The sequence below is a fragment of the Sus scrofa genome, chromosome 4 (assembly GCF_054392235.1).
Source record: "Sus scrofa isolate SSC_HxYL_T2T_F1_AM1 chromosome 4, Sscrofa_HxYL_maternal_Yorkshire_Landrace_v2.0, whole genome shotgun sequence".
NCBI lineage: Eukaryota > Metazoa > Chordata > Mammalia > Artiodactyla > Suidae > Sus > Sus scrofa.
Window position 1 is genome coordinate 117,553,782 of NC_139386.1, and position 15,749 is coordinate 117,569,530.

General features: G+C 37.3%; 1 protein-coding gene across 10 annotated transcripts in view; it reads right to left on the reverse strand.

Moving 5' to 3' along the window:
• NTNG1 (netrin G1) overlaps window positions 1-15,749 on the reverse strand; it is a 319,109-nt gene that overhangs the window by 57,995 nt on the left and 245,365 nt on the right. For 4 of the 10 annotated variants that reach the window (XM_021090116.2, XM_021090115.2, XM_085023794.1 and 1 more), the window contains exons 4-6: window positions 13,405-13,431; window positions 4,202-4,267; window positions 1,806-1,865 (exon numbers count right to left, since the gene is read on the reverse strand). In XM_021090116.2, the coding sequence (XP_020945775.1) occupies window positions 1,806-1,865; window positions 4,202-4,267; window positions 13,405-13,431 (153 nt within the window). The remainder of the gene's footprint in view (window positions 1-1,805; window positions 1,866-4,201; window positions 4,268-13,404; window positions 13,432-15,749) is intronic. The other 6 variants (XM_021090119.2, XM_085023799.1, XM_085023796.1 and 3 more) reach the window with 2 other exon arrangements.

Consider the following 15,749-nt stretch of genomic DNA (forward strand, 5'->3'; position numbering starts at 1 on the left):
ATGTTACCTAGGTACCACAACATAAGATACATTAGGGAATGTAAGATAAAGTACTCTGGATGTGGCACAGGAGTTTTATTTATTTATTTGGGGGCCAAATGAGGAAAGTTTATTCAAAGTCAGAGCTGGTGAAAATTCATTCTAGCCACTTAAAGAAAAAAAGCATTTGGGAAAAAAGACTTTAGATAGACAGAAGATGAAGGAATTAGAATTCTTAAAAAGTATTTTCCCTTCCCTACATCAGCAGAGTCACCAAGCCTCTAGCAGCCTCCCGCAGGGGTGGGAATGAAGTGGTTGAAGCATTTTTCTGGTTCTTAACTCATCCCTAACCCTGTCTTGCAATGTTATGTAGCTTTTGAAGCTCTTCCATATACATTATTTGAGAGTGATATGGATTAGTCTATGATAAACCCATTTCATTAGCTGGCTTCTTCTTGCTTCTAGAGATGTGTTTGGATCTCATCACTGCTGTGACCCCAGGCAACTAGAGATCAATGATGCAGGGCCAAATTTCAGGTCAAGAGGCTTCTTGTACATCCGGTGTTCCAGGGGACAGAAAAGAGATGGGCGTTATAAAGACCCCTAATGCTTCCTTTCTCCCTTACCTCATTGGTTTCTTTGTGTAGGTTCGTATATCAGAGATAAAGAATGACATCCTTACTATGGCTTTAATAACTGCCTTATTGATTGCACACCTGCCCAAATAGGCTTGATACCCTGTGAACCTGTGGCTGTGCTGTTCCTAAAGAACTTAGTTCCCCAAACTTCAAATCCATCTAGATTCCCCTGAAAAGAACACTATCAGTGTTTAATATGTATGAGCATATTGTGAGGGAAGTTTAAGACACAGTTTAAACACTATGGGTGTCCCTTTCACATCTTCTGATCAGCTTCCTCCTTTTCTCTATATGCCATAAAGGGACTAATTCACACGGATTAAAATCTGGATAAGGATTTGACTCTTCAATAAGGAATAGGGAAGCTATTCAGGTCATTTTCTCCAAGTGTGTCAAACCAAATTCATCTATTAATAAATACATTTCTTTGTAAGAGGAGTTTCATGAAAAACAAAATTAAAAATAAAACAAAAAATATGACATATATCCAACAGTCAAGGGTGGAAAACAAGACACACCTGTCACATAGGACATTTAAAGGGAAATGGTAAAATAAAAACAGGAGTTTTTATGTTTCCTGAAAAATCTTCAGTCTGTAAATGACAGATGCTAGCTGGAATGGGCCATTCATGAGTCACAGATGAGGTTCTTCTCACTACCATTTAAAGAAAGTAATGTAACTATTATTTTGGAGTCATAATCAATGCTTAACCCAGTATTCATCTTCACTGGTATTTGTTCAAATTCATTTCAAACAATGTTTAGATGTAGAAATTCCAAAGTATTTCATTTGCCAAAAAGTCAAATGGGCACCATACATGAACCTGCCATTCTGTTCTCATGAAAAGCATCCTCGAAACTCACTGTAAGTGAGTTTCCTAATTTTCAATGCAAATGAGTAACAATGTTAATATTCTAACATTCATGTTCTCAACAGGAACCTTAAAGTGTTATAATGCTCGTACACATATTAACCTTTCAGAAAACAAATATTGCAGCAGTCAAACTTGTGACTTTTTTTTCCTCTTACAGATGACATTCTCACTAGCGTTTGATGCATTGATATCAGTCAACATGCCTCACCAATAAGCTGATGGGTACACTTCACAGATATTCCAGATTCATACAGTGCAATGTTTCACAACACATAACACCATGAAATCACTGTATGAATCCAAGAATTCCTACCTCTCTTGTGGTTTGCAACTTGAACAGAAGAAACTGTTGACAAAGCTAATTTGGGAGCAACTGGATAGGTTTAAAAGAATGAACAGCACATTAGAAACAATACTGAAACGTTCAAATTGTAATAACTTATTATCAACCCACTTGAAAAGGAGCCCTACATGAAGAGACTGTTTGTATCTGTTGTTTCTGGGAGTTTGTTTCAATTACAAAGGAAGTCTTGTATTTGGCAGAAAATGATTTAACCTTGTCAGTAATAAAGTTTAGAAGCTTTATTTTCAGAGGCAAAAAGAATTATCATCTAAGATAAGAATCCAGTTACGCAGAGGTTATTCCAATAACAATATGGATATTAGGATCCCCTATTGTCCCTCTCTTAAAAGAGTTGTTGAGTTAATTAGCAATGTCATTGCTTCAATTCACCATATCTGTCCTTCTGCGTAACCATAAGCTCATCTACACATAAACCAGACTATTTTTGTTGTGTTGATTAGACATCACAGAACATAGTCACAACAGTCAACCCTTCAGTGGAATCTGGACTCAGTCTCAAGAGTCACCTCGAATCTGCCTACCTTTCAAAAAAGAAGTCTTTTTGTCAACATTTATTACCATCATAATATTTGTTTGTTAATGGCAGGAATTTCTTGTTTAAGTTTGCCTGCCTTTCTTTTCCACTTATTCATGAAGAGTTGCTTGTGAAAACAGCAAAAACAGCATCGAGCCTGATGTTCTTTGCAGATGTTGACCAGATAAATTGTATCTGCACGGAACTGATCTCTGCTAGAAAGTGCACCTTTAGTTAAAATTTCAAGTTCAAGCACAAGCACTTTACTCAACTATGCTGCTTCTCAAATAAATTTATTTGAATTTATTATCCACATTCTAAAAATGTGCAAACAGCATTAACTAAAGATTCCTGAAAGCTGTGAGTTCTGTGACATTCACAGAAAACATAGCAAAATAATTAAATGGGTCTGTTTCAGGTTTTGAACAATGCATAATCTTGTTCAGCACAAAACTTACTGTGGAGAAGTGTTAAGTCTTAGATCCTGTCTTGTATAATTTGTTGAGATATGAAATTCAATGGGAAATACCAAGTGACATTTCACTGAAGATGCTCTCACTGAACTTGCCAAGGAACAAAGCCACTAAACCTCCCCCCAATCCTCACAGAATTATACTAATGGGGTGAGCTTGATCTGTCTCTGTATTTCTTCCACATATGTATGCAGAAACTTGAAAAAATTCATTTGGAGCAGATGATTAAGATAATTCTATTTGCTAGTAATATATGTATCTAGGACAGTCTTGATTTCATCACTCTGATCAAGGACTGAAAATGCAGCCCTTCAATTTGACTTCTCAACAAATTGCTAATATATTTTGTTTTGCTTAGCAGCTATTTCCTGGTTCCTTCTTTTGCTCATTTCCTCCTCCATCTGTATTCATTAGAGCTTAAAAGGAACATCCTGTATGTAACGAAGAAAGGTGGAAGCCAAAGATGTGCCTTTTTTTTTTTCTGAGAAGGAAGAACACAAAAGACGACAATTTTCTATTAATATAAACTATTTATACATGTCGATGTATATCTATAGGCTAAATGTTAATGTAATTTTAATATTATACTGCATCTTATGAATTTTATTGCCCAGTTTTTAAAGGTTCTATTTCTTCCTGTGTAATCACACTGCTGTCAGTTTCATTCATTCATTTATTTATGTATTTATGTATTTATTTATTTATTTATGATGTTAGAAGTCAGAAAATAATTGCTGCTCTAAGGACAGAGAGAAAACAAGTTATTCTTATTCCTGGAAGACATTATTGTTAATTCACAAAGGATTAAAAAAGGGTAAGCCTCAACAGAGAAAACATACTGTAATGTAGAAGAGAAAAAGAGAGAGAGAGGGAGACATATCCAAATTTCTGTCTGTCAATACAGAGTAACAGTTTAAAAAAAATGTGGGGGGGGGTTTGCAATACTGCCTTTATGTATTTCCCTGACCCTCAATATAACCAGTGTACCAGTTTACTTAAGCAAAGCAAAAGGGAGACAAGGTGGAAGGACAACTGTGACACTCACAAGTTTTTAAGACGTATTAGTTATATTCCACGCTGTGATGGCAACTGAACCCTAGGTTTCTCCTGGGACTCACTGACATTTAGCGTAAATTTGATAAAGTGCTTATAACTTCTATGGCATCTAATTCTTCCTACATCTTTCACTACAATATTTCTGGGACATTCCTCACATTAGAAAAAAAAATTTTTGAATCATGATCCTTTCAAAGACATGGCTTTATGACAATGCTCTTATTTAGTGCTAAAAAACAGAATACGGGATTTTCTCCCTAAATGTGGGATTTTACGTCAGCGGGAATTTTACATGCTCCTACCTTGTTTGGGGTTAGAAACCTCAAGGGAAGAAATATTCGGCCATATCCTATTAAACTTTGGAGGATCTGCATGCATCAGGAAAAATCAGGGTATGTTATTTTCAGCTATAATGTCATTTGGTCTAAACAGAAAATTATATGGACAAAGACACAAACCACACATCTGCTTTTTAACTTGGCTGTGATGCACTTAACAAAACATGACTCCCACACCAAACAAGAGCAAGCAATTGATGATTCCCAAAACATTGAATGGACATTAAATATATAGCCCGTTCCCTAACAAAGCTATATACATTAACTTTTGCAATAAAGTAGAGTGTTCGTACAAATAACCAAATGGGGACTCGGGCAATTCAAATCGTTACATAAAGCTGGTGCCTGAAACTAGAAGATAACGCGAAGGAAACGATTTCTCACTGAGGATTCCGTTCTCTGCAATTTATATTTACAGATATGAGCTGGTTGCATTAGTCTTCAGGAGAGATTCTTTAGGGTATGTTTTAAGTGTGAGCCATTATCTCTGCAAAGAAGTGGATTTATTTCCTATTTTGATGCAATTTCTCAGAGAAAGAAAGAGAAGGATTACTGGTGGTTCTGGCTTAAGGAGAATAGTCCAAGGTGCAGCTGATCATATTTAAGGTTTATATGTATGGGTATATATATATGTTTTCATGTCATTTTTTAACTCAAAATATGTTTCTAAATTTACTGGCTCCAATCCGGATATAAGTATAAGAATTGTTAATTTAAGAATTGATGCTATTTCTTAGATTCACTAGTATTAAAAAAAAAAAAAAAAGACTCTGGAAAGTCAGGAGAACAGCCAGGCTTAGGACTGGATGCTTCAAAACTATTTTTGTTAAGCTACATAGGCCATAACTATTAATGCAGTCATTTCATGACTTAAATCTACCTTTCACTGAGAGCAACTCAACACCACAACTCATGTGTGCTTCCTGGGACCAGCCAAGTCTACAAGAAGAGTTCTCACCTCTGAACTCCTTCAGTATATTAGTTTCTATGATCCTGATTTCTCATCAATATGTGGATAAGCATAAGTTTTAATATTTCTAGTTGAAAATTTAAGTCCATTTCTCATCTCTGTAATTAGATTGGATTTCTTTGAGGAAGGGCAAAGCCTTCCAGAAGGCCTCCGTAAATATCTAATAACTGAGTAATTGATATCAAGTGGCTAGGCTACTGTAAACAGGTATTATCAGACTGTTTCTTCCATAATCATATTATAGCAAATAACAGTCTTGTAAGACATGGAACTTTCACTATAACTTTGTCTTTTAAATATTTGCTAGAAAAGCTGATCTACTGTGGCTGGGTGTGTGTGTCACACACACATAAAAGCAAAGAAAATACTGATATTGCTGTATCTGCCAAAATTTATAAATGGAAAAAGAATGTAATAATTTCCTACGCCTGTATCCAGGTGTCACTAAATAAATAAATATTTGGTGACAAGTAGTCAAAATATACAGGTTATTGATTGCTGCCTTCCTTTCCACATGAGCACTTTGCTGATGGAGAGACACTGAATTAACAGAACAGACCTACCTGAACTGGATGATCACTTTAGGAAAAAATGTGATTTCTAGAAATTATTTATTTAGAAAAGATTTCACATTACTGTTAGATGGCCAGTCCTTCAAGAACAGCCTTTTATAGAAATCCCTGCTTCTCAAGGATCCTGGCCCCACACATCTTTCACCTTGATGGTCTCCAAAGACTTTGGCTTGAGAAATATGGATACCAAGATTACCTACTTCACAACTGTCCCCTTTAAAAAGGAACAAAATATCTGAAATGCCCATCAGATGCTATTATTCCATTGTCATCGATAAACTTTCAAATTATGTCTATGGGAACACTAGGAAATGCCTATTTAGGGAAATTTTCTTTAAGGTACAGTACATGTGGATAGAGCTTGAGCTGAATTCAAATCTCAGTTTTACCTCTTGGACAAGTTCCTTAACTTCTCTGTGTCTAAGATTTCTTACATGAAAAATGGTGTGGGGAGTTCCCATGGTGGCTCATTTGAAACGAATCCAACTGGTATCCATGTGGGTTCAATCCCTGGCCCCGCTCAGTGGGTTAAGGATCCAGCATTGCCGTGAGCTGTGCTGTAGGTCACAGACGTGGCTCGGATCCTGTGTTGCTGTGGCTCTGGCGCAGGCCAGTGGCTACAGCTCTGATTTAACCCCTTGCTTGGGAAATGCCATATGCCCGGGGTGTGGCCCTAAAAAGGCAAAAAAAAAAAAAAAAAAAAAAAAAGAAAAAGAGAAATGGGGTGATGACACTACCTGCTGGCTGTTGTCAAGACTGAATGAATTAATATTTGCTTGTCATTGTAGTGACCATTCAAGAAATGTTAATTCTTATTATTCTATTTGTGGTTGTAATAAAAAAGAAGATTATTGTAGTGTAAATAGTTCTTACTGAATTGAAGTTGAAGTAATGTGCTCCCCTTATTTTCTGCAATCTTAATTGTTAATAAAGAAAGTGATTCTGATATGTAAAAAAGCTCATGTAAGATACAACTTACTTTAGGGAATAATCTAGTTTGAGGGTTTACATCAATAGGCTTAATACTATCTAGGCTTACATATAGGCTTAATACTATAGTTCAGAAGGCAATATGAATTAGTTTGAAATACTGTGGGAAGGATTTGATTTTTAATACTTGAATATAAAATATTAATTTTCAAGTTTTGTTCCGCTTAGAAGCATATCAGTTTCGACTGAGTCATGTATGTATCTTGATCCTTTTTTTTTAATTAAGGAGAGACTCAGAAAACTGCTATGTGACAATTTGGTTGTGGCACTTGAAATTCATTTTCATAAATCAGAAAAACTAAGATTCTAGTTATAAAAATGAGACTTTGGAAGAAAGTTTATCTCCTCTGTGCCGCAAGGAAAACTTTTTGCGTGTCAGTTGAAGAGAACTGTTAGAATTGCCAAACTTGACCATCTATTGCTGACGCCCTGGTGAATCAAACTGAAAAGCAAGCCTGAAGCAGAAGGCTAAAAAGCAAGCCTGAAGCAGAAGGCTAAAAATACTTTATTTAACCAAGAAAGCTGTAGGAGATTTCTTGATGGTGCAGCAGGTTAAGGATCTGGCGCTGTCACCGCAGCAGCTTGGGTCTCTGCTGTGGCACGGGTTTGACCTCTGGCCCAGGAACTTTCACATGCCATGGGTGCAGCAGAAAAAAAAAAAAAAAAAAAAAGGAGAGAGTGTGATATAGAGAGCTCTACAGGTAGGATTTTAGGATATTGTCGTCTATCTTATATGCATTCACATAGCAAAAATCACAGGCAGCTTTCAACTCACTTTGTGGATACCCTTTAAAAGCAGAGTAAATTGTAACTAAGGTTTCCCATGTCTTTTTTCCTGGAAGAGTCTACTTTGTAGTATTTCATATCCTGGTCATTTAATTAAACGAGGTGAATGAATTCTAAAGAGTTTTAGTTTGGAAATTGGACAGTGAGCTGGAGTTCTGCCTTGGCCACTATCCAGGTGACTTAGACAATTCAATTGAGCTTTAGTTGCCTTGTTGGTACAAATGATGATGTTCGATGAATGCTCTTTAAGTTTCCTAAAAACACTTATTTTTACATAATTTTCTGGTTCTAAAATATGATGATAAACATGGTGTCACCACAGATATAAAAGGCCACTGCTGAGAGGATGTTCGTGAGCCTTCATTAAACATCCTTCTTCCAGGGTGTTTGAAGAAAACATCAGATGGAGACAAAGTCACAAGGTAGGTCCCCCCTTTGGATTTGTACAGTTACTGCTCTTGTTCCTCAGGGAGTTTGGGAACAACATCCCTGATGTTTAGAAAGGAATCTATAGAAAGCCCTAAAGCTCTTCAGGAAACCACGAGGGCCTTGCAGGTAATCTTATCATCTTTATAGTGAGCTGCCTAGTCTCAGAACCACAGCATCATTAAATCAGTGGGGACGACAAAATCTAATGTAATAGTGGTAAGTCTGTCCTTGAGATGGCATACAGAATTTTATTTTGCTGTAAGTGACTATGTCAGTAAAGAAAAAAAAATGGGATTTTTAAAAACATGTTTTGCAATTTGCATAGCTAATTTCATGAACCTCCCCATGTTCTATAACATAGGTAACATTTTTACATTCCTTTCATCCTCAGCTTATTGAGAATGTTTATTACTGATGCTGGTAGAGGAAGGGCATGTCTTGATGCAGCTTCTGTTGACTACACAGTGGAGTACCAGAAAATGAACTTCTGTTTTTTCCCAGGACACTAAACTTCCCTGACCAGAAATGGGACAATTCAGGGATCAACAGGTCTAAAGTAGAATGTCTCTGATTGGAATGAATCTAGGGTGGGAGTCAATAAATCTAGAATTTTTCCTTCTAATCTCATCCACTTGGGTATAACATCAGGAGTGTAGCTTTTGGAGTCAGACACACCTTCCTGGCCGCACTGCATTTGGGAAGTTACTCAGACATTCTGAACCTCAGATTCACCGTTTGTAAAAAGGAATTCTGTAGACATGCGGAGACATCTCCCTCCGGTTCCAAGCGGATGCTCTGTCTAACTCTTCCCAGAAAGCGGAGCAGGTGGCTGGCTAGCTCCCTACTGATATTCCAAGAAGACCTTGGTGATACCCTCACTCTTAGTTCACAGTTACATGTTTGAAGTTCATCATAGGATCTTTCAGAGATGTTGGCAAATCTTTGTTTGAGCTAGGAATTTCCAGATGCCCCCACACAGAGATAACAGCAAAGGTATAGATAGCTCACACTTAAAAAGTGGCTTGACATGCTAAAGTCACCTGAGAAAAGGTTAATACATGAAAAAAGTCAAATTTGCTCAAGGTGGGCATTGTCGTTTGCTAAAGACTGCTAAATCCCTTGGATTTCTTTTCTTTTCTTTTCTTTCTTTCTTTTTTTTTTTTCTTTAAGGTGGGGAATACTTCTTCCTCCTTCACTGGAATATTTAATTTATTCTTTGGGATTAAAGAAGCAGCTATGCCCTAATGTTCATTCAATTTTAGGATAACCACAAAGGTTTCATGAATATGAAATGCTATTTACACAAATATGAAATGGATCTGTGATGAGGAGACTGGGTACATGATATAACGAAGTCCCAAAGGCACTTCACCTGGGACCTCAGCTTTCCTTCTAGAACATCAGCAAACAGATCAAAATTAATGTAACACACCATGCAATTTGCCATATAGCTACACTAAATGATAATTTTTCCCTTCATTATACAAAACCTAATTAGCTAAAGGGCAATTCAAATGAAACTTTTATTTGGGGGATTTAGAAGTATTAAAGCAAAGGGGAAAAAACAAACAAACACTGCAGCTCTCTGAATAGCATGAACAAGATTACTGATAACCCTTGAGTGGGGAAGTGATTAACCTTGTTATTTTCCTCACGATCCAGGTTTCTACAGTAAATCAGTACCGAACAGAAATATCTGGATGCTGTATGGAAAACAACTTTTACAAGGTCTCCAACTGGCATCAAATGTTTTCAAGTATGAAAGCATCTCTGAGCTTTCTCAACAGGCTGATGGATCCCTGCAGGTAGCACTTCCCTTGTTTAATAGTCCTGCCAATTACATCAAATTAGAGATGAATTTTTAACTCTGGGATGAAGGCAATGCTCATTTTAAGAGAAAGCAGGAAAATGGCATATTTCCCTTAGGTGAACTGTTGTTTCAAATTGAACAGATTGAAGAGGAGGGGGCAGCCAAACGCCTCCATCAATATTCTACACTTTGTAAACCATGACGTCAATCACGTGAAGGTAATTTAAGGAAATAATGTACACTAGGGTTCATAAAATGCTGACATCTGTCTTTTTTTTTCCGGTTTCTAGTCTAAGAAAGGTTTTTGTTTACATGAAAAAATGCCAGGTTTTTTAAATGGCGCTTCCTGATGCGAGTTTTCAGTGGATAGTGTAACTGCAACCTCTGACTTTTTAAACTTGAGCTTCTATTATTTGTTTTTTTAAGTGATAACCACTCACACAAAGCTATTTGCACATTAGGCCAACTCTTGTTCTAATTATGTTTTTTAAATAATATACTGTTTAACATAATTAGTGAAATCACTTGCTTTTAAAGACTAAGGATCAGATAATATAAGTTAGAATGATTATTTTATCACTTTAGCAAAAACACCCCCACCAAACCAAATATTAATTTGGATAATTAGCATCAACAAATGTTCACTTGGATAAAATTGTGTTTACTTATAAGTGCACTGTACATTTTATATAACAATGAAACCTGAATGAATTACTACTGCATCAGGTAAAGGAAAAAACAGAGCTCATGGGCTCAAATGGCTACAGATCTATTTTGGGATTCATTAATTGCTGAGGATATCACCAATATATTTTAAGCCATGGCCAAAGCACATCAAAATGACCAAGTTTTTAAATCAAGTACCTTTGGGATGATTGGAAAACTTATTTCCTAACAGATAGACAACAGCAGGTACAAATGACCTTAATGGAAATTTGTTTCAAAAATATTTTTAGCAGATGATCGGAAAGGATGACCATTCTGTCCATGTATTTGAACCTTAGTAGAGGTGCTGACAGTTTGAAATCTATACTGAAATCTATTAGGCCCCCCCACATCTTTAGTCACTTTGTATGTGACTAACGCTTAGCATACGTATGTGAACTTATGGTTCCGTACATCAATAATTTATGTCGGTAATATGCATCATTCGTTTTCCTTGAACTACTCTTTGATGATAGGAGTCTCATGGGTGTTACATCTATTCAAATGGCATCTTTCTATATACTTGGTGGAATTATGTTCATTGATTCCTTCCTTGGGATAAAGAGAAAAGCCCTGGCAAAGACCCAAACTTAGTCAAAAATCCAAGCAGCTCTCTCTTCTCTGACTTGTACATGGAAACCCCAATCCTGTGCCCTCTAGAATAGGCAGTGAGTCATCTATGCATGAATTCTTGCCCTTTGGAGAGTAAAGGAATCCACCAGTGCACATAGCGAGCACTTTATGAGTCCTCAAAGAAGGAATGTGTAAATGCCACTCAAGCAGCCTAGAAGATACAGTCGTGTTTGATGGTTTTATCGTAAATCTCTTGACCTTAAAGCTAGGCAATAAGCGAGCTAGTTGTGTGTGATGTTGGGTGACCCTGGGCAGCGCTTATATCCTGTTTGCTGGAGAAATCTGAAGAAACATCCATTGCACTCCACCCAGAACAGCCAGAGGCATAATGAAGGCAGAGGGACACGCTATCACTTTGTTAGAGGGTTTCAGTTAGGTGTTAAGGAGTTAAATTTTCCTAGTTCCCTGATAATGAAGGTTAATACATTTTCCAAAGGCACAACAAAGCATCCTTTCAGGTCACCACTGATTTCAAAATAAAACAAGGCAAAACAACACTGGAATCTCCCAATTCAGTGTACAAAAGGTCAACATCTGCTGATGCTCAGAGATGGAGCATGGGGTGGAGGGGGCCGGATGAGATGTCGAGTGAGCAGTACAGTCAGAGATTCCATGCAACACACGACCGACACTCTGAACAGAAACATGCCCCAGCACCAAAGAACTACTTTCCACCCATCCATTTCTGAAACTTTTGACAGGCCAGATCGCCAGAGCAGCCTCAATTATGTCTCTACTTGGTTTCCTTTTGCTCTGAAATGCATGTATAAATGCAATTGTCAAGGCCTGAAAGAAGCACACTGTGGGGTATTTACACAGGAAAACGCGAAAGGAGATACCACAGCCGAAAAGTTAGACTATTAGAGTTTAAGGGTTTCATTTGCAACTTTGTAGTCCTGATGAGATTTCGACAGGATCACAAAGAGGTGGCTATAGCATTAGGTTGATATGTACATGAATGTGAGCACGAGTTCTATCTCTGTGTACAAAGCGGCCGATTTTCAAGGCACTTAACACGTCTAGTGCTTAACAAATCTGTGTGTGAGCCTATTCACGAGTTTAGGTAAACCAGGTTGAGTTATAAATGGAAGGCCTGGCTGTGCATTTATAAGCAGCAGGGTGTTGTTTTATCTTAATTATGGGGTTATGGCTTTTTAGGTGGGTGTTGGGCCTTGGAAGGCTTCAGCTGCTACTGTTTACACTTCCATCACCCTCAGAGGCCCAGACTGGACGACGAGGACCAGGAGGGGTGAGAGCCCAGTGAAAATGCTTCCTTCACTTACAGTTCAAAATCTTGGCTTCCTCAGTACTTCACTTCAAATCAGTTACTTAGTGGTTGGTCAAAGGTTTTAGCCACCAGAGAAAATGGGAACAAATATATGAAAATATGTGAGATTCCGCTCTGAAAAGTTACAGGGCATATTCCTTAGTGAGCATTTCAGGCTTGGTGTTGGGGTGTCATTGTTTTATATATAAAGAGGGAGCTACAGTCTGGTTCTCCCATGACAGCTGGTAGAATGCTCTTTTCAATGATACTAGAGAAATATTCCACAGAGGGTTGAAGAGAGATTTCTCTTTTCAATTGCTGATATTTCTACTAAAAGATTTTTTTGCAGGAATTTCTAGTAGGCTTACTCCTAAATCTTGCATGTATTTTTAATGCTCCTTCTTTATCAAACTTGAACCTAAGGAGTCAGGAAAACATGGATCACTGTATTTTAGGGGAGAATTGGACATAATGATTATTTTTCCCCTATTCCTCCAGAAAGACTAATTATCACAAACCTACCTCTTTCAGGCCTTCACAAAGGCTAAAGTTTAATGCATTAATAAAATTCCCTGCCTCTGGTTTCGTGGTGATTTCTTTGAAAGAATACGCCTAAAGCATTCATTCTCTGCTTTTCTAAATTATTATAGAAATCCATACCCAGTCCTAGGGAGAGAGTTCAATTTTTTTTGTTGCTTACTATTTATGGATAAATCAGACTGTTTATATTTTTGCTAAATGAGCAATGGCTACCTAAGTAATTGCACCCCTGTAAAGGTAGACTTCATTGATCAAAAGTGGTCAGAAAAGCTGTGGTACTGCCATATCCACAGAGGAGTTATACATACATAACTATTTTATCTGTGCAGAGAACAAACACAACTCAATTCACAAAGGAAGTACGCTCTTATATCAGAAATGGACACTGGGAAAATAGATCTGAGATGCTGAACAACAAAGCAAAGCTAGCCTAGACTTGGTATGGTGATTTGTTTTTTTACTTACTACCAATACTGGAAATACTGGGGATACCTGGAGAGAAAGAAAACAATAAAGAGAGCAGTTAGACATTAGTATATGACATCTTTAACACAGCATAAAAATCTCAGAAACTTAACACATGAGAACATGCAGATCATTAAAAAATTAGCACAGGAGTTCCTGCCATGGCTCAGCTGAAACAAATCTAACTAGTATCCATGAGGATGCAGGTTCTATCCCTGGCCTTGCTCAGTGGGTTAAGGATCCAGCATTGCCATGAGCCGTCGTGTAGGTCACAGATGTAGCTTGGCTCTGGTGTTACTGTGGCTGTGGTGCAGGCCGGCAGCTAGAGCTCTGATTCGACCCCTAGCCTGGGAACCTACATATGGAACAGGTGCGGCCCTAAAAAAACAAAAAAACAAAAAATTAGCACAAAAAACTCCCCAAAATACATAGTCATCATTGAAATAATTTTACTTTTATTCTTGAACTCCTTGAACTCACCAGAGTTGGGAAATTAATATTCAAACTTTAAAGGCTTGTTCAATACACCCTCATGATATCAAATATTTTGTGCTTACCTGTAAGGTTAATGAACATTCGTATGCAAATATTAAGCTAGGCTTATGTTCTGGGCACAGAACACCAAGTATACATTATATGGGCCTGAGCAAATATATCCACATATGCAAAAGACCTATTTAAATGTGTTGAGATGCATGTGCTAGCTGCTGAAAGTCATTTGGCATTTTATTTGATTAACTACACATGGCCATCATTTTTAGTCCTCTTTCACTTGTCAGAAGTGGGGATTAAACTCTGCAATAGAAACTAAGCAGAATAAGTCCAGAATGTATTAGGTTGTTCACACTGACCATGAGCTTCATCAATTTTTCAGCTTCTACTTTAATTTCCAAGCCCTGCTGAGGTGGTGGAACCATTTCAGAATGCAAATGGATGTGGTATAAATTGTGGACATGAATTTAGTCTGTATTCAGATGAAAACTCCTAGCCAACCTTAGAGGAATGGGAGCCAGGCTTGGTTTGAAGATTTGCTCTTACACTCTTTGACTCTGTGACCTTGGGGCAAGTTGCTTATGTTGTCTGTGGTTCAGTTTTCCACTTAGAGTTGTTGCAAGGATTACATATTATTGAAGCATTGCTTAGCAGGTAGTATTGTGCTGTAACCAACTACCTTTGCTATGATTAAATTTCTATTTTAGTATTTAATCTTTAAACAACTACCCTCTGCTTATTTTAACTAATAGGGTTAGGGTTAGGTTAGGTTAGTTGGTTCATCAAATAACTAATACCATGGTAGATATTACTATTACAAAAGTCAGGGATTTTTATCATTTCCACTAAACTCAGATATTGGTGTGGGTAAGAGCATGAGATAGGAATAAGACAGAACTGAGTGAGAGTCATGCTTTGCAACTGACTAGCTGGGTGATTTCAGGCAAGTTCCCAGCCTCTCTAAGCCTTCACCTGGAAGGGCCTAATAATATCCACTGCACAAGGCTGCTGTGAGAATTGAATGAGATAATCCATAAAAATGTCTGACACATGGTACACAGTCAATAAATGATAGCTGTTAATGAGCTGTTCAGACTTGTTCTCCACATTTCTAAAGTGTATTAACAGGTGGTAAATGTACGAATCATTAAATTTCTATTTTAGTATTTAATCTTTAAACAACTACCCTCTGCTTATTTTAACTAATCATTATAACTTAGCTCTTTCTAGTGTTGTATTCTTTAAAAGCAAGAGCTATTTTCCTATTTCTTAGTAGGGAGGGAAGAAGGAGAAATTAAAGCTTACCATGATATTTTTAAAAACCCTGGAAGGAACAAAATCTTATTTTTAGTTATTAGATACATTAAAAATCACTTGATTTTAAATGCACAGAGGTTACGTTGCTTCAGCTCAATTACTGATCACTGATCAACCAAAACTGGAAACCTAAATTTTCATTTCCATGTTTTAACTTTGTACAAAGCTGGATGTGATTTCAAACTGGATGTGTTTTCTGCAAAGGACTGCTGAATTCCTGACCTGGTGTTTCAGTATGCCGCAGTATGACAGTGACTTGGTTCTGAATCTTTTTTTTTTTTTCCTTTGCAAATCCCCTGTTGAGTGAGGTATGATGGTAGCATCATAATTTTAGTATCAATTTCAGAAGCTCCAGATTTCCTCATGATTGAAAAATCCCGCTCCATTGCAAAGAACTGCTTTGCCTTTGTAATCCATCAAAGAGAATGAAAGTTAGGATGGCAAGAAGAGACTTTTCATGTGTTTTCAAACTTGCATGGAGTTAGAGGGCCATGCATAATGCAAGGCAACATTCTCAAGGTGTTTGGCCAGACACA